The following is an 18,248-nucleotide window of genomic DNA, read 5'->3' on the forward strand; positions in this document are numbered from 1 at the left end:
CGAACCCCCTTCCGGGCTGAGACCCTGCGGCCTGCAACACCCGCCTGGGTCAGGCGGCTGCCGCCCACAGACAGGCTCCTGGAATCCAGCTCCAAGTGCTTTGGGTCAGCTGCCTCTCCCACTGCCTTTCCTCTTTGCATGATTCTGGGAGTCCAGGGAAAGGAAGTCTCCTCTTTTTGTTTTTCCAGATCCTCCCAGGGCCCGTGGCATGCTTGAGATAAATACGACCAGTGTATGCTTGAGATAAATGCGTTGTAACCAGAAACACTATTTCTTTACGACTCCCAGCCCCCACCCTAGTCATTGTAAATAAATCCTGGGCTGGTGAAGTTTGTCAGGCACCATGGCAAATAAGGCTCACTGCCGAAAACAGTGTTTTGGTTTTTGCTGAAATGCATTTAATACTTTTTGGGAAAATCCTCAGCGCCTGAGCTGCTGCTGTCTGACATAGGCCAAGATGCCAGACGGAGTGCTTCCTTTTAAATGGAAGATGCACGTACGCTCTGGCTTCGTGAGCTCTGGTTGTGACAAACAGGGTTCCAGCAACAGGGTGAGCTTAGTCTTTCATCGCATAATACTAAGGACAATGTGCAAAAAAAAAAAAAAAAAAAATTAGTGGCCGTTTATGAAAAATGCCCCACAGCTGTACTATGTGGAATGGGGTTAATCTCTTGGCTACTGGCTTTTGACCACTGGGGGGCTTTTCAGTCAAGGTGTTGGGGCCTAATTTTTGTCCCCTGTCCCAATTGTTTTAAAGTATATATTTAAGAGGTCTTACTGTGGAAACAAACTCAGTTACCAGAAAAAGAAACAAAGATGAAACAAAGCGAAAAACCCAACTCCAAATCAAGTTGCTTTATTGAAAATGATGAACGAGTTTCATCCAAGTGAAAGTTAAAACTACCAATCAAATGGCAGAACCACAGGCATTTCGTGGTGGACCCCACGGTGGGACGGACAGAACCAGAGGCTGCTCAGTGTTCAGTCCGACACCTGCGAGAGGCCCGGGGCCCTCAGCGCAGCCCGGGGCTCCTGCGTGTCCGGTCGCCCGCGAGCCAGCCGGCCTGGGCCGGTGCTCCCGGCGGGTTCCGTGGGGGCCAGGTGTTTCAAGTGTTTGAACGCACAGTAAACAAAGTTGAGAGCCACCACCCGAGGGCACACATGTAGTTCACGTAGCTTTGCTGTACTCCACGGAACATCAGTTGTGGCGTCTTGACAGGAGCCAGGGAGGAGAAACGACTCCACATGGAAGGATCAGCAGTGCTCGAACGCACGTGACGAATGACTGCCGCGCAGAAGGCGACACACGACTCAAGGAACCTAAGCTGCATGCTTATCCGCCTGCCTCCGAGACAGCACTTTCTACGACATTCACGCGAAACTCCTGTTCCATCCCGCACTCTTGCCTAAAGTCCTAAACCTTATCGAGGCTGAACCTCTAAGTTAGCAGAGCACTTGCATCAGCAACTTTCTTGCTGATCCTTAGTTTAAACACCTTTAGCTAATTTACAAAGAAGCCACATACTAAGTTAGGAATACAGGTATCATGATCATCATGTTCTTCCACGAACATCTCGTAAACTTGCATTTAATAAGGTCTGAACCTGCTTTTCCGGGCGTGAAACTATGAGCACAGCTCTGCGGACCCTGACCGGCGGCCCTGCGACCGGCGGCACATTCGCTGCCCATCAGGTCCCACCGGGTCTGGGCTTGTCCCTGCTACCTCTCCTGCCCCTAGAACAGTACCCGCCCGGCACGCACGCATCTGCTGAATGAAAGGGCATCTATCTGCAGACGGGCAAAGTGTGGATAATGCCCCTTTCTGGGTGGCCGTCCCCTCGAAGGCGTCACGTTATACTAAAGAGCCCAGAGCACCTGTGTGCAGCACCGGCACCCGAGGCGGGTGGTGAGGCACTGCTGCCTCCCTCATGCCCAAAGGCCCGACGCCCTCCCCGTGTCCTGGCTGTCCCCAGGGCCCCGCTCCTGTCACGCCCACCCTGCTCCTCCCCATCCCCGGTTACTAGTCCATGATCCCTCCTTTCAGGACTCATCTTGCTGGTTTTAAAATCAGTGGGAGAACAGTCCTGAAAAATGGTTTAACGCTGTCTCCTTCATTCACTGTTGTTGACACCGCGCAGAGGAGTGGCTCATGCCAGGCGGGTGGAGGGTTAACTCTGGGATGGACCCTTTGTTCCCATGTCCTTCCTGACCCTGATGGCCTGGCCATCAGGGCCCTTGATCCCTTCTTTCTGGATGTTTATGAAACAATCTTATTTGGCACCTGGGGAAGGAAACCTGGGTGGCTAATCTCTCAAATTCAAATTGCTCCTGGCCCGGCCCAGCCACTGCAACGCGTCTCACCACGCCCCCTGGCGGCAAACGACCTTTTAGTTTTGCTTTTTTCTTTAAACTGAAGTTGAGAGGAGCAGTGGGTATGCATTTGAGAGAGAGGTGAGTGTTGACAGCCTGGTAGCAATACTGAGGGAAAGAGAAAAGTATTTTGAAGACAGCACAAAAAGTTTTTTGAAAAGGAGGAACGCCATTCGGATATTTACATACAGAGTATGCCTTCAGGGCTTGGCTTCACGCGCACCCTGGAAGCAGAGGCTGCTGCTCCAGCCTGGGTGCCCGGCGGGGGAGGGGGGAGCAGCACCACGAGCAGGTAGGACGATGGGTGCCGATGCCAGGAAGGTAACAGAAGCTCCCCATGCAACCCAGCCACAGGTCTCGGTTGGCATTTTAGGATGCAGAAAACTGGCCTCGGGCACAATAGGGACTAGCTTCCTAGACAAAAGCCACATGACCCACCCAGGGTCAGGAAATGCTAACCACTCCGTTAAAGCTGTAACACTGGAACTCGCCCCTATGTATAGTTTAAGTTCTATGGCTAAGAACACATTGAACGCCTTTCCCACTCTGTTTGTACACGAACAACCCCGACGTGTCGTCCCTCCCCGAACACGCCGCACGCAGCCACCCCTGGGATCTCACGGCCCCTCCGACCCTGGAGGAAGGGAGCAGATCGGGAGACGGCAGGGGCGGTGGCGGCTGCTGCTGCACTCGCCGGCTGGGTTACTGCCACTGACTGCGTCTTTGGATGGATGGTGACGTGTGGGAAGGTGGCACTTGCAGTGCTTCTTACGTGCGACTAGCTCACACACAAGTCCAAGTGCACTCACCACTTCCGGTGTCTGCATGTGCGGCCGGCTCTGTGGACAGTGGAAGTTCCGTGCCAACATCGGTGAGGTGCCCGATGCAACGAGACAGTCAGAGGATCACAACCCTGCAGCCTGGTGGTCGCCCAGTTGGTTTTAAAGGAGACGGCGCAGAACCTTCTCGCCCAACATGCCGTCAGCCGGCAGCGTTTCACTGAGCTTGCCGAAGTGTTACACTTCTTGACAATCTAGTCTCAGTGAGCAGTGAAAACAGCGTTCGACTGAAGACAGAGGCTTGGACCAGAGAAAGGCGATCCACATTCAAAGACAGAGGAGAAGGGAGGAGCGGAAGGCGTGACAACGGGGCCGGGTGGCCACCGACAGCGTACACGGGAGCCACCTCAGGGAGAGTGTCTGTCTCTGCTCAGGGGTGAGCACGGCCTCCGCAAGTGTCCCTAATCCTGCCAAAGAAAGTACAACCGCCTGTAATGCGCACGCAGAGGGCACGCTGGCGCAGCGCTGGAACCCCGGGGCCCCCGGGGCGACTAATCGCGCCTGAAGGACAGACACGCGTCTGCAACAACAGAAACGACTTGGAAAGGCAGGAGGAGACATCCGAGGATGGGCCGAGGCATGCACGTTCCAGCCTGGTAAGTTCCCTGGAACAAGACACCCGAATCTCCGCGTGGAATTCCGGCCAGACCTCCGAGAACGCGAGAAGACGACAGAGAGGGCTGTGGGTCTGGAACCGTCGGAGCACGTCGGAGAAAACACTCCGGTGCCGGGAGGACGAGACCCGCACAGGAGTGACCTGAGCGCGGGTAAGGACGTCACACGCTCAGCGTCCTATGAACTTCAGGGTTTTATCACCTTCCCTAGACCTCGCCCCTCGCTGCTGCTGGCAGACACTCTGGCTCGCATGTCAAACACAGGGCTCTGGCACTCACGGGCCCTGGGGTTGCCAGACCTCACTGTGAGCCTGCTGCGTGCCCAGCACTAAGGCAGGTAGGTGCTTGCAAGAGACTACGGTTTAACTTAATTTATTTATAAGTCCGATCTGGCTTTTAATTGGAGACACGAGTAAGGTTTTATTTAAAAATCTGAGTTCTCTGCTGCGACCCCACTGTCAGAGCAGCACCGGCAAACGGAGAGAAAGCGAGAGGCCACCGCTCGGGCTTTTCAGAAGACGCCCGAGCAGCTCTCCCCCCTTCGCTGCCGTCCCGTTCCCCGTGAGGGCGCACTCCAGGGGAGTTGCCACTGTCAGAGACCACGATAAGAGCCCCATGGGAAGGTTCTGGTCTTCTCGAAAGAAAAAAAAAAAATCAAGATATAAAAGGTGTTTAATTTTTATTAAATAATGTGAAGGACTCCTTGGCACCATCCACACGGGTTCTTGCCTTTATGCGTAACACAAGCCACGTTAACTTGCGTCGGTAGCAGAGAAAAAGCTACGGTAGCAAATCTAAGTGGAAGGACTCGCGTCCAGGAGCGCGCTCGTTCTCCGCGTCCGCCGGCGACCCCGGTGCGCGGGGGCCGACCGGCTGCCCTCCCTGGGCCCTGCCCCCGGCTGCGGGCACGTCCTCCTACACAGGCCACGGCCGTGTCGGTCACCTGGAGGAGCTGCGCTCTTTGCTCACACAGTCGTCCTGGGAGGTGGTGTCCCCGTTCCCCATCATGCTGCACGTCCTCCTCTTCTTCCTGCGGTGCACCGTCCCGTCGCCTTCAGACCCCGACTCGCACTGGACGCGGCAGGAGGAGAAACAGAAGCTCAGCCCGCACGTAACTAAACAAACCTCCGATCTCCGGAGATGACGCAAATGTCGCCCTCTGTCCCCCAGGAGCACAGCGGCCACTTGTGACCGCTTTGTAGCACGGTCTGCACACGCCTCTCCCCAGACGTGCCTGGCTCCCGCAGGACTACGATCTGCCCTCAGGTGGCAGGTGTCCCCCCAGTGGTCTCTAATGGAAGGGTCCTCTGTGTGACGTCAGGACGCCCACTCCGAGAACACGTACGGCCAGCGTTCCGAGTCCGCGTTACGGACTTCCGCTGGCCAGCACGCAGCCCGATGCGTGCAAGTGCAGCACTTAACATAAGATGCGCCACCTCCCGCACGAGGAAGGGACCATCGGATTATGCAGTCACGAGACAGAGACGTCGGCTGCTGAGGGCACAGGACCCTCACCCAACGTCAGCTTCTGCAAGCCACTGAATTTGCTGGGTTTCTAGCTCACACTCCACCGCCCACGGGGAGAATCCTTAACCTGGACCTGAGGTCAGCATGCTGGCGTCTGCGACACTGCACCCCTGGGCCTTTTACTTAATGGAGTCCCCAAGGACTCTTTCAACCTCTTGACGTTGTGACGATTAACGTACACATGTGAAGCTATCAAACGGGCAAATGTCTCCACATAGCAGGAATGCTGGGAGTTGTAGTTCTTGGAAGAAAGTGGAGACCGTTCACGTCTTTCTCCCTCTGGGGGAGGAGGGCGAGTCGCGTCTGGTTTTCACGGGGTGCCCTGTCCTGGGGCCTGGGGTGAGGGCAAGGTCTCACCTCTGAGTCTGAGTCGGACGAGCTGGAGCTGGAGGAGCTGGAGGAGTCGCTGGAGCTGTCTGAGGCGATCCCTGTGGACTCCTGCAGGTCAACGGAGTCAGCCAGGACCGCCAGCTCGGGGTGCTCTTGCTTCAGGATCCTGAGAGACAAGACACACGTTCAGTGCTGGGACGAGCGGCGACACCCACACACAGTAACCCAGACTCAAGGCCGAGCCCTGCCTCTCTCGGAAGCGCCCGGGGACGCCAGGCACCTCTGTCGGAACGAGTGACGTGGAGCGGTGAGCACCTGGGTCCGAGGCTGGGAACGGCAGCCCCGACATGCTGCTCGGGCTTTTCCAAAAGGAAAACGAGCCACGCGCGGTCCACCACACTGGCGGGCCAGACGGGCCGCCGACGCGGCAGGCGACGTTTCGAGTTCGTTTTAGTTTTTTCCTCTTGGGAGAAACAGTCTCATTTTTTTCCTGAACTTTTCCTAGCTGATTTTATTTTAACCTTTTCCTTCCACAGCACAGCACTTAATGATTGGCATTGGGATTGGTTAAATTCTATTTATAAACGTAGAAACAATTAGGTTTGTAAGAAATAAGAAGTGTCAAGTTACAGAGAGGGCCCCCCTCGCTCGAAGGTAAAATTGAGCTGGACTTTCAGAGGCAGCAGCCCCCCCCGGAGGACCCTGACCTAGCATCCTCTGTAACCAGGGACCAAAGGTCTGCTGTGAGGGAAGGCCTTAGAATGACCAAAATGCAGCACGCAGCGGCCTACGGGAGGGAGGACGTGGGCCTCGGATGCCCCAGAGTCTGGGGAGAACAAAGCCACCACCCTGCTGGCCCTCTCAGCAGGGAGGCTGAGCACTGAACAAGCCAGAATCCCTCTCTTACCCCGAGAGCTGGTCCCTCCAGGTCAGGGTTGGGACACAGTGGCACGGGGTGGCTGGGGGTGGCTTGCACTGCCGCTGCCCGTGCTGTATCTGTTCTGTGGATAAACAGAGGAGCTAAGTCTCCAGGGCAGTCACCTCGCTCACAAGAACTGAAGGCAATAAGTTCAAATGGGAATAATGCTTCTGGGTAAGTTAAAGAAATAATCGAAATAAAACTCAAACATAACGGTTTCCTTTGCTAGTGCTAGCTTTGGGAAAACAACAAAAATCAGAAACAAAAAAACAAAAAAACGAGCAACAATCCCGATCGTGACCGTGTTTTGACTGACTGGCTTGGATCGACATGCAGTCTCACCCTGCTGCCTCGTGGCTGGCGAGCACCCTGAGACTAGCCCTGACCAGGGACCCGCTCTCCTCGCCCCACGGGCTTTGGCGGTCCCAGCTTTCTTCCAGGCGAGTCTAAAACCAGCACGTTACTGCAGCAGTGAACACTTTCCATTTTATCTCTGGGGTGGAAACCGGAACAAAGCAAGAATGAGGAAAAAAACGTCTCTCACCTATACCATTTCCTCGATAACTTTGGTCTCCCTCTTACCGTCTTGTGCCAAACAACAGGGAAGTTGGTGCTACTGGCAAAATTCTGCGTGATGGCAATGGTGGTGTCAAGATTGAGGACAACGTGCCACCAGCCTCCTGAAATCCAACAAACCAACAGTTAAACACGGTTTGGTTCTGCACACAAGCACTCTAAAACATGAGCTTCGCACGACCAATGAGCTTCAGAGGCAGAGGATTCCGATGCACAAGGGAGAGCCTCAGAGACTGGATCCAGCATGGCAAACGCTCCTCCTGGGCCGAGAATCACCAACGACCCGTCTGTGTAAAGTTCTACTGGAGTACGGCCACGCCTGTTGATTTATGGATGGTCTAGGGCTCACATGGGCAGAGCTGAGCAATTGTGACAGGGACCATCTGGCCGCAGAGCCTAAAATATTTACTCTCTGGTCCTTTACAAACAAGTGTGTCCACCCCAGCTAACCCAAAGCTGTGACCCAGGCTGTAACAGCAGCAAGTGCTTTGGCTCGGAGAAGGAAGCCCACCTTACATGCTCTTACTCCCAGTACTCGGCCTGTCAGAAGGACCCCGCAGCATCAGGCGTGGGGTTTCCTGCCTCTTGGGTCTAAGTCACTATCTCCTGACTCGACCCACCCAGTGCTATGTTGTACCAAAACTCCAATTTACAGAAATATGCACGAGTCAAAGAACATACACACGACACTAGGTAAGTACTAAAGATAAAAACGAGTAGGGTTTATCAATAGTCATTATATGTTTAGGTTATGAGACACGTGGCCAGCGGTGCCATATTACTGTCGGAGGTGGGCACAGGTCAATTCATTGTTAGTGTGCAGCGAAGTCTCTTTGGCTCACTCTATATGTAGTTCTGCTCCAAAACGACAAATCACTAAATTCAAAGAAAGTATTTTCTTTCAGGTCATCTATACCTGGTACGAAGACAGTCTCTCCTGGTTTTTGTAATATTTCCAGGGGTTTAAATTCAGGTGGCCAGGTTGGAAGCTGTGTCCGGGGATAAATGATATTAAACCAGGTAATAGCTTCATCTTGCTGGTTCCCTCCTTCTTCACGGGTCACCTTGATGAGTTCCCTGGGTGTGCTGGTAGGGAACAGGCACCAGCGCTTGTGGCCTTGAACTAAGGCATTCCAGGCACTGGTTCCCAGTGGGTCAATGTGAATTCCGGTTCCAGAGCGTGGCGGCCCCATCACAAACCACCTAAAGGAGGGGAATATCCAATACGTGAAGGGTAATTTAACTATACACACACACACACCACAAAACAGTAACTCTATGGTTTTATACAATGTTATCTTTGTTTCAAAACCACACAAATTGTAGGACATAGACATGCTGAGTGAATTGTGCACAGAATAACAGAAAAAGGAAAAATCACTGACGGGCTTTTAACTATCAAAACTTTCCTCATAGACTAGTGGCTCAACTTTGGTTGCATGTTTGAATCACCGAGGAAGTTTTCAGAAATCCCGATGCCCGGTGGCACCCCAGCCCAATTAAAGCAGTCTGGCAGTAGGACTGGGCGGGCATTAGTAGCCCCCTAAGTCAGCTCTATGTGCAGGGAGAACCATCTACGGTTTTGGGAAAAGGTTAGCCGAGGGAGCTGGCAGACACATGCAGCTGTAGAGAGGGCTGGACCCGGTACTCTACCTGTAAGGGGGCCTGCGCTTCTCCCCCGCATACTGGAAAAGGTCGTCAGTGAAAAACTTGGGCACCTTGTAGTCTTCCAAAAGTTTTCTTCTTTTGGGATGTTCACCGTAGCTGCTGTCAAAGATGTAAAGGGGGCTGTCATCTCGAGTGCTCTCCATGTACTCGATGTAGTACTTCATCTTCATCTTCACCGAGTAGCCATCATTGTCCTCCCCACACTTGAACTTCTGGTTGCGGTACTTCCTTTTCAGGCGCTCCAGAGTCCATTTCTCCTGCGCAGACCAGCCCTCCTGGGCATTCAGCAGAACCACGGGCTTGTAAGGCCTTTCGTATCGCTCCACGAATTCTTCCACCGACAGCTGTAAGGCGTCTGCCCTTTCCACGTTATCCTGCGGGCATCAGAAAAGACCTATCCAGTTAAAAAAAAAAAAAAAATCCAGCGGCAAATAAGGATGTGCCCAGGGCCGATTAGTAATGACATCCCTGAGGAGCCAGATTTTTGTTTTGGCTTCTCTTTGGGAAGAAAGGACTTGCGTGTGTTCGGGCACGTCGCACTCAGCACCACCCGAACAGGAGAGGCGGGCTTCGCATCTCCCACTCGTAGCCTTTGACAGCCGGGTTCCCTAGGACCCTGCTGTCCAAAGGGGTCAAGGGGCGACAGGCCTTCTCTTTCAGGGTGCCAAGGGCGTGAGAGTCCAGTTGCAGAGGCAGGAGCAACTGCGGCGCCCGGGCTGGAATCCGGGCCACAATGACCCCGACCCCGGCAGAGTGCGGGTGGGCCCATCGGAACTCCGCGGTGCCAGGCTCGGCGTGCGCGGGGAGGGAGGACCCTACCCCACGGGAGGTGCGCGGCCCGCGATCCCCGCCCGCTCACCGCCACGGCCGCCGGGTTCAGCGAGAAGCTCTCGTAGTAGTTGTGCCGGGTCCAGTCCAGCGAGTCCTTCAGCTCCGGACGCGCACTCCGCTTGGCCTCGCGGATCCGCTTCTTGCTCTTGTGGTTCATCCTGCGGGGTCACCAGCTGGTTCCGCGACGACCTCGGCGCACACGGTTCCTGCCACCAACGCGCGCCCCCTTCCCGGCCCAGGCGGCGGCAGCACTGAAACGCCCTTCACTCTGGACCGGCGCCTTTAAAGTCGCTTTCCAGAAAATTCACTCCCCAACCACCATCCCGGGCCTCGGGTTGGGCGTGCGGCTGCCGTCTTCCCCGCCCCCCGTCCTCTCACGGTCAGCCATTGGCTTTGGCACTTCAGGTTCCGCCCTCACACGCGCCGGATTTCCGCCATGTTGGGAAGGTCAGGCCTGCCAAGAAGCCACCTCTCTGAGGCCCCGCCTCTCCCACGCCAGCTTCCGGTTACGCCACTTCCGGAGATGCCCCGCCTCTCCGCTTCCAGCTTCCGCCAGCGCAGCGTGGGGGGCTGTCTTCTCTGCATCTCATTTGCTTAGTTTTCGTTCTGTTCTCCGTGCTCAGTCACTTTGTCGCCCTGGAGTACTTCTCCCCTTCTTGCTTTCGGGCTTTAGCGACCCGACGGGGCCCGCGGAGGGCCACGTGGCGCCGGGGAAGCAGCCCCAGTCGGCACAGGGGGCTGGCGCGCGCAAACTGGCAGCCGGGCGCCGTCCGCTGCTGCCCGCCCTCCCGGGGGCCACCGAGTCCCCCCTGAGCGAGCATGACCTCCGCGGGCATGTGGTCCGGGCCCAACGCTTTCGATTCTCGGAGCAGCCGGGTCCGGGGGCGGAGGGGGCCGTGCTGGAGGTCTGCGTCCCGCAGGTGCGTGCTGCTGCATTTACTGGGAAGCGTCTATGGTCTCTTGCGGTGGCGCCCTAGAGCGGGAGCGATTCTCGGGAGGTGGGGTGGGGTGGAGTCCGCGGCTTCCTGCCTTAGGATGGACCACAGAGCGAAAGGTTTGGTATAAAACCTTTTGGCATATTACATGTCTTTCAGTGATGAATTTGAGGACCCTGCCAGGAATGGGCCTCTTCACACTAAGTATTTCCTGTCAAAAAAGTGGCACCAAATATTTTCTTTGATCTCGTTGAAGGGCTTCTTAATTCAGCTTTATCTGGGACCGGGGATTTTAATCACACAACCCAAATAAAGTTTTTTTTTGGGTTGGCATTCACTTCCTTTTAGCTCAGGGCTGCCCCCAAACTCAATGATAGTTATATCTAAAATGCGTCCGGTTTTTCAAAGCACTTTCACGTGGTGTTTCATTAGATTTTGACATAACAGTAACAATTTAAAATGAAAAACAGTTTACAAGGATTTTAAGACTCCAGCGGAACCCATTTCTGATAGTTTCTAAACGCCTTTAAGTTGAAATACTCATTTGGGTTTCTTCCCAACTTTAGGGAGTGAAGATACTCTCTGTGAGAATAGAGACCTCTTTTCTTTACACGCAAATATGCTCTGTTCAGAAATCATGCTCCCAGGTAAAATCTACCAGGGCATTTTTGTTTCTTTTATTCATGCCTAACATATTTTAGGCGCTAACATTTTTGTCGAGTGGATTGAATAAATTCACACTTTAGTTCCTTCACCTTTGATTCTTTTACCACTTCGGCCCCCTTTTCTACCACCCCACTAGGGCACTCTTTGCTCCAAAAAATGAAAAGATTTGCGGTTTTGCAGTTTAATAGTCTCTAACTTTGTATGCTTATTTTGTGCCTGGCACTGTACTAAGTAAGTAGTTTGCATTGAGTCTTCCTAGTCATCCTATTAGATAGTTTTGCAGTTGAGGGAACCGAAGCACAGACAGGTTTAATGACTTAAGTGAGGTCACAGCTAGTAAATTACAGATGGGGAGTTTAAACTCAGGCTCATTCCAGAGTTGTGGGCTGTTGTCTTGCCTCCCTACATACCAGGCTCACAATTCTTTGCCTTTTCAAAGGCTTTCTAATTTTGTAAGCTGACCGCCTTTCTGTCACGATAGGATTCAGCTCCACTCAGACCTCTGTATCTTCCTAGGAAATGGTTTCCCTTCAGCATTTCAAGTTATGCCTGTGCTTCAAAGCCTCCAATATCTTCTTGCACTTAAAAGCTGAACTTTCTGTAGCCTACATGACCCCACTTGGCGGGCCCTGCCTTTCCTGTGACCTCTGCTTGCACTACACAGACTTGCCTCCAACCTCCAGCCGGAAGTGTCAATTCTTGCTTCTGGGCCTTTGCCTGAATCATCCTCTCTCCCTATCTGGGGTAGCCACCTTGTGGCCGTTGTCCTCTCCGCTTCCTCCGGTTACTCTTGCGTCCCCGTTTTATGTCATTTGTAGCATTATCACCAACCAAAAATATCTTCATTTGCTTACTTGTTGCCTCTCTCCCCAGTAGGGTGTATATATGCTCCATGAGTTACATCCTCAGCCTAAAATAGACTAAGTCACTCAGTCCGTGGATAAATGCTTGAATAAATGTGTATCGAGTGCTCATCACATGGTTATTGCAGTTTTCTACATCCCCATAGGATGTGAATTAGAGCAGACAACTCTTTTTTTGTAATGGATGCCAGTGCCCAACACTCAGTAATTTTTTTATAAGTAAATATTCTGGCTTCTAGCAGATGAGCCATATGTAGCAAAAATTCTTTTCAGGTCCTGCATCTTCAATATGGAATGTATGTTTGGCCCTGTGCTGTGGTCCTGGCCCAGTACCTGTGGTTTCACAGAAGATCGCTGCCAGGAAAGGCTGTCTTGGAGGTACAAGTACCTTCGGGGTTTCAAAAGATCCTGTGTTCAATTTGATGTCTACATGTTTTGTTCTTGGCCTTTGTTAAACATTTTAAAGTTGGGGTGATTTGGCTAGCTTTTAAGGTATGTGAGCTGAGAATGCTTTTTATTTTATTTTTTTAAAGCGGCTCACCAAGACTAAAATATTTACTATCTGGCCCTTAGTTTCCTGATCTCTTATTCAAAGTGAAGCTGATCTAATTTTAGTTATGGAATCTTGGCATGGAAGCAGTCATTACAGCCATCTTTCCAAGGTGTCCCAACAGGGTAATTTGGGCTGAACACTTGTCTTTTGCACAAAATAGCCCTTCCCATTTTCTGAAATCTTGGTATTAGTTTTAAAAATGTACCTCGGGTTCTTTCTCATTCTACCTGACTTGAGACTACTTAAGGCTTGGAGAAACTTGTCAAGTTTGCAGAAATAGTACTATGCTTAAACCCGAAGGCTAAAGATAAATCAGAAGCTTAAGGACACCTAACTTTTGCAAAAGATGTAAATGAAATGAAGGGTAGGGAAGGCATTTGGCATACCTCAGGCCCCAAATAGTGGCAATTGCTAGGCATTCAGAAGAGTTGAGAATCTCTATGCCCATCCTAAAACTGGAAAAAGGGTAGCTTTTGTTTCAGTATGTTAAAAGCATTCTTTGGTATTCCTTAGTGCCTTGTCCCTTTCAAGACCCAACTGGAAAGTCCTCTTCAGTGGAAAGCCATGTCACAGACCTGTCAGTCTTTATCCAAATGAAAGCAATTAAAATTGGTAGTAACTGGCCGTGCACGCAAACCACCCATTGAGCTTCCAGGGACACATGTCCTTTAATTAGGAGCTCCTTTATAGACCATAAGAGAACTGAAAATGACAGAGTAAGCATCCTCAGACTACTTCCTTGGATGAACTGAGAATTCAGAAGCATTGTCAGTTGTAGAACACAGGGCCCTGCATAAGGTAACTAACTACCCTTTGACCCAATTAAGGGGAACCACAAGGAAGTCGTCACAAATTCATAGCCCAAGCTCGTTTTATAGACAAGTTCAAAAACGCATTGAGCCTGTACTTAAAATGAAACAGTAAAGATCCCAAATTCTCAATCCCCCAGTTTGAAATGTCATCTTTTAAACTTGTATTAGATTGGAGCTGGAACAAGCCTTCCAGGAATTATAGCTGCAAAATGTGGTGCTGAGGTGATTCTGTCAGACAGTTCAGAGCTGCCTCACTGTCTAGAAATCTGCTGGCAAAGCTGCCAGATGAATAATCTGCCCCAGGTGCGTGTTGTAGGACTAACATGGGGCCACATATCTCAGGACCTTCTGGCTCTTCCACCACAAGATATCATCCTTGCATCTGATGTGTTCTTTGAACCAGAAGGTAAACCTTTTTTCCTCTTGAATAAATTCCGCCAGATGTGCAATGTTAATTAAGTCTATTAACAAGTCTTTTCTTCTCAGACTTTGAAGACATTTTAACTACAGTATACTTTTTGATGCAGAAGAACCCCAAGGTTCAACTGTGGTCTACTTACCAGATAAGAAGGTAAGCCCAATTCTCTCAATTAGTTTAAAAATCAGCTTAAGCCTTACTAATACCTAGTTTAAGGATAAAATGAAAATATATCTGAAGCAAAACAGGAAAAATTACGATTTTTAAAAATGATTTATTTTTTTTTTCAGTGCTGACTGGTCACTTGAAGCTTTGCTCTACAAGTGGGATATGAAATGTGTCCACATTCCTTTGGAATCTTTTGATGCAGACAAAGAAGATATAGCAGAATCTGTCCTTCCAGGAAGACATACTGTTGAAATGCTGGTCATTTCCTTTGCAAAGGACAGTCTCTGAATTACACCTACAAGCTGTTTTGGAACAATGTCAATACTGATTAGCAACCTGGCATGCCAGCTAGGACTCAGACCACTTCAGCATCTTGAGAATACAAGCGGTGGATTTGAAGATGGTCAGATCTGTTTGCCTTTGTTTGTGATGGGTCACCTAGACGACACTCAGTGGGTTACATGAAAACAAAAATTAAAACACCTATTAGAAAAAGGACTGATTGTTCCTAAGTCATAAAAATAGGGGATAAATTAAGTTATGAGAAGGGGGCAGACACCCACAAGCTCCAGAAAGTGCTACCTTAAGAGCATTGATTTTAGGGATGGTGGGTGCTGAACTGGCATTTCCACTTGAAAAGTCAGCTAAACATTTCACTTTCATACTATACAGTCAGTTAACATTCACAAAGAAATTGCACAGGTCTTTCAAATAAAGGAAAAAAGACCAAGACATGTTCTGAGAAAAGCTAACACCAAGAAAACGTTTTAATTAAACTACAGAAACAATGGTTATAGTACAGAATATGAGCAAAAAGATACACCATGTCATAAGTACTTACAAAGTTACAAACCATTTGCTTCCTTAACATTTTTCATATTTTAAGTTCATACATGAAGATGATCATTTTACCCATTTGGGGGTAGAAAAAAAAAGGTGTTTTTATCATCAGCTAGATGTGCTCACTGTATGCTCCGTTATTTATATGCAAGGCCCGGGTGACTGGAAGTGCAGTTGTCAGGCATTTTAATAAACTGGACAGCCATTTGTTTCTGCACGACAAGGCATCTTTACACAGGAGCAACCAGGAGAAAACAGGAAACAGCCAAGCACTCTGCACTGCAACACGCCACCTTAACAGCTAACCAGCATTACTCAACTGCTACACAACTGCGCCTAGTGCACAAAAATACATAAGAGAAGAGATTAGAATTGTGTTTGGTAAACAATCCTTTCAAAAAAATCAAGTCTTTTCATCACTTGAAAAGTCTTTATACAAATTTGGATTCAGATTACCATTTAGATCTGAAGGTAAATAACACATACAAACAAATTTACACCAACTTTTGTAGGTTTTTAATTTAAGGAATGAAGGCAATGCTGAGTCAATCTCTTGACAGCTTTAGGCTGTGTGTAATGGCTGCACATGTTTCCTTAAAAGTCAGGAGGCCACAAATTAGGTTACCAATCTGTTTAATTTCAAACAAAAAAAGTCAGCACTATATAAACAAAAAGGAAATTTTACCTCAAATATCCAAGCCAATAATGAAATCTGAAGTCGTTCACCTCACTAAATTACAAGAAATTTGAATAACAGCAACAAAATGGCACATAAAATGAAGTTTGCCACCTGAGGCAAAGCTTAAAACAAGTAAAAAGTTAGACAAAATGTTACAAAATAACCTTTTCAATAGCCAGTTGCTTGTTCCAAGGACTCTTCCGATGGACTGAGTATGTGGTCCTTTCCCCCAAGTTTTCTGTTATGTTGCTTGTCGACACATCTAGGTTTGAAAAGAAGTAAGTTCAGTTTACCTTCCATTAGTATGAGGTTACCAAAGCGCACATGGTTTCAATTTCAGGCATGTACTTACTAAGGCTCTGGTGAAACAAGTAGGTTATAGAAAGGTTCCACCCAGCCATTGTTTTTTAAAGGCCCAATTAGGAAAATTTCACAAAGGCTACTACCATCAGGATCTACAAATTTGTGTTTATGTGTTCTTGGTCAAATAACCAAGATGAAAAATGGTAAGGGGGGAAGAAAAAGAAAAAAAGAAAAAAAAAAAAAGGAAAAAAAAAGAGGGCTGTATCCAAACAAAAACTTGAAATCAGAAAATTAGTCTACATTTCAAGATAAATTTTAGTTTTCAAATGAAACATTTGGCAATTGAGAATGCTTTAATATCTGAGCTACTTAGGGCCCTTTCCTTTTAAAAAATAGGACCAAACAATTTGAGAGTTAAAGACACACTATCCTTTCCCCGCCCAGTGCAATACCTGTTAATTTTTGGGGTTCCAAAAGTTCATTGCTCCTTTTTTGCAATTCGTTTGCCACATCCATTAGAATAATGAGGTCCCAGTCAGTACAACAATAGTTGAACTGATTGTTTTCTCTAAGAGGATAGTGCATCTTTAACATTTAAAGACAAACCTGCTCCAATACACGCCCACAGAAACTGGTCCCTGGAGGATCAGCCAAATCAGTTAAAATCTGCAATACTGGCCAATATTCTTTTATCAAACAGGAGACCGCAGCTTTAAAGGGGAAAATGCAGACGTTGGATAAAAACAGCAAGAAATAGTCATTTTCATTAATAGGTCTCAAACAGTTCACGAAACAGCCATAATTATCTAAGCTTTATACACATCCTTCCTGCAGACCCCTCTTCAGTATTACTCCCAAAGCTGAGTTAGCTCAGAGCAGCACTCCTAACGTTAGGAGCCACTTTTCTATTAACGCGGATCGAAAACACTACTCCAATCCCCATTTCTGAGTTCGGGTCGTGCGTCTCGGATCCCCATGGACATTACCGTTTGCTTAAGAGGACACCGCTCCTTCCTCTTCAGGAGACTTGGGGGGGCTCTTGGACCGCGACCTGGACTTGGACTCCCTCTTGGACACGGGCTGAGGACTCCTGGACCTGGATCTGGACCTGGACCGCGAGCGAGATCTGGAGACCGAGGACGACTTGGACTTGGATCTTCGCGCCGACCTGGACTTTGAGGTGGACCGCGACCTCGAGCGGGTGCGGGACCGAGACTTGGAGCGGCTGTAGCGAGATCGACTCCGGGACCTGGACCGGCTCCGGCTCCGGGAGCGGCTGCGGCGGCGCCTCCTGGGGCTGCGGGCGGGGACGGGCGTGGGGTGAGGGTTCCGCGATCGGGCCGCGCCCCGCCCGCCCCGGCCGCCATTATCTCGCCGCCCGCCGCCGCGACGCCATTTCCCTGGTCGCGAGCCCGGCCGCCCCGCCCGGCCGCCCGCCCGCCCGCCGGGGCGGGACGCGGGGCCGGCTCGGAGGCCCGGGGGGCGCCCCCCGGCTCGGCCGCCACCACGTGCTTCCGCGGACCTTTGTGCGCCCACCCGGGGCCCCGCCCCGTTTACCTGCGGCTCCGGCGTCCGTAGCCGCCACCCCCGTACCTGCGGGGTGGCGGTCCCCGGCGGCTATGGTGCGAGTCCGGGGGGCGGCCGTAGCGCGCCATCTGCACCCGCAACTCGCGGCCGTCCAGCACGGCGCCGTCCATGGCGTCCATGGCGTCCTCGGCGTCGCGCTTGTCGTGGAAGCGGACGAAGGCGAAGCCGCGGGACTCCTTGGTGTAGCGGTCCCGCGGGATGTACACGTCGCCGACGCGCCCGTACTTCTCGAAGACGCGCCTCAGCGTGTCGGGCGAGGTGCGGTAGGTCAGGTTGTCCACCTTGAGGGAGGTCATGCCCTCCACATCGGGAGGCGGGCGACCGTAACTCATGGCTCTGGAGAGTCGGCCGGGCCCCGCGACTGCGCGCCGAAAAAACTAACGCCCTGGGGGCGCCCGCGCGCTCGGCTGAGGCGGTTTCCCCGACTAGCTCGGCTCGACGCCGCGCCTCTCCGCTGGCCGTTGGCTCCCGCGTGGAAACGTTTTCGAAAGGCCCCACGGAACGCGAGCGGAAAAAGACCCACAGCCGACCACAGCACGCAAGCAACTGGGCGAGCGGCCGGCCTCAGCGCCTATTTATACGCCTCCTCACAAAATGGCGCCCGCACCCGGAAATGAATCCTCTGATTGGCTCGCCCCGCCCCGCCTCGCAACGTCTCTGCCGCGCGTCCCGCCCCTGTCCAACGCGCCTGCGCAGAACCCGGCGGGCGGGCCAAAAAGCGCGAAGTCACTACTGCTGGGAGGGGGAAGC

The 18,248-nt window shown here is 51.2% G+C and overlaps 3 protein-coding genes across 9 annotated transcripts; 1 reads left to right on the top strand and 2 right to left on the bottom strand.

Moving 5' to 3' along the window:
* Positions 1-667: 667 nt before the first annotated feature.
* Positions 668-10,027, bottom strand: JMJD6 (jumonji domain containing 6, arginine demethylase and lysine hydroxylase). Of its 3 annotated transcripts, none has more exons than XM_016143177.2 (7): positions 9,703-10,027; positions 8,829-9,217; positions 8,092-8,378; positions 7,144-7,279; positions 5,708-5,846; positions 4,767-4,894; positions 668-3,616 (listed from the first exon to the last, which is right to left on the bottom strand). In XM_016143177.2, the coding sequence occupies exons 1-7, from the start codon at positions 9,829-9,831 to the stop codon at positions 3,580-3,582; spliced, it is 1,245 nt and encodes a 414-aa protein (XP_015998663.1). In that variant the 5' UTR covers positions 9,832-10,027; the 3' UTR covers positions 668-3,579. The 3 variants fall into 3 exon arrangements, 2 of the variants coding, with proteins under 2 accessions (XP_015998663.1, XP_015998664.1); XR_001596706.2 differs by lacking the exon at positions 668-3,616 and adding an exon at positions 6,588-6,681 and having other exon boundaries at positions 9,703-10,021; XM_016143178.2 differs by lacking the exon at positions 668-3,616 and having other exon boundaries at positions 4,478-4,894; positions 9,703-10,017.
* A 170-nt stretch (positions 10,028-10,197) lies between these two features.
* METTL23 (methyltransferase like 23) lies at positions 10,198-14,587 on the top strand. 3 transcript variants are annotated; one of them, XM_016143180.2, is made up of 5 exons: positions 10,198-10,594; positions 12,412-12,516; positions 13,672-13,909; positions 13,990-14,074; positions 14,212-14,587. In XM_016143180.2, the coding sequence occupies exons 2-5, from the start codon at positions 12,433-12,435 to the stop codon at positions 14,375-14,377; spliced, it is 573 nt and encodes a 190-aa protein (XP_015998666.1). In that variant the 5' UTR covers positions 10,198-10,594; positions 12,412-12,432; the 3' UTR covers positions 14,378-14,587. The 3 variants fall into 3 exon arrangements, with proteins under 3 accessions (XP_015998666.1, XP_015998667.1, XP_015998669.1); XM_016143181.2 differs by lacking the exon at positions 12,412-12,516 and having other exon boundaries at positions 10,422-10,594; XM_016143183.2 differs by lacking the exon at positions 10,198-10,594 and having other exon boundaries at positions 12,413-12,497; positions 13,670-13,909.
* SRSF2 (serine and arginine rich splicing factor 2) lies at positions 14,176-18,058 on the bottom strand. Of its 3 annotated transcripts, none has more exons than XR_001596710.2 (4): positions 17,469-18,058; positions 16,898-17,208; positions 16,518-16,621; positions 14,176-15,870 (listed from the first exon to the last, which is right to left on the bottom strand). XR_001596710.2 is itself a non-coding variant. In XM_016143186.2 (3 exons), the coding sequence occupies exons 1-2, from the start codon at positions 17,828-17,830 to the stop codon at positions 16,905-16,907; spliced, it is 666 nt and encodes a 221-aa protein (XP_015998672.1). In that variant the 5' UTR covers positions 17,831-18,057; the 3' UTR covers positions 14,176-15,870; positions 16,898-16,904. The 3 variants fall into 3 exon arrangements, 1 of the variants encoding a protein (XP_015998672.1); XR_001596709.2 differs by lacking the exon at positions 16,518-16,621 and having other exon boundaries at positions 14,176-15,265; positions 15,773-15,870; positions 17,469-18,057; XM_016143186.2 differs by lacking the exon at positions 16,518-16,621 and having other exon boundaries at positions 17,469-18,057.
* Between the last annotated feature and the right edge of the window lie 190 nt (positions 18,059-18,248).

The sequence above is a fragment of the Rousettus aegyptiacus genome, unplaced genomic scaffold, assembly GCF_014176215.1.
Source record: "Rousettus aegyptiacus isolate mRouAeg1 unplaced genomic scaffold, mRouAeg1.p scaffold_m13_p_6, whole genome shotgun sequence".
NCBI lineage: Eukaryota > Metazoa > Chordata > Mammalia > Chiroptera > Pteropodidae > Rousettus > Rousettus aegyptiacus.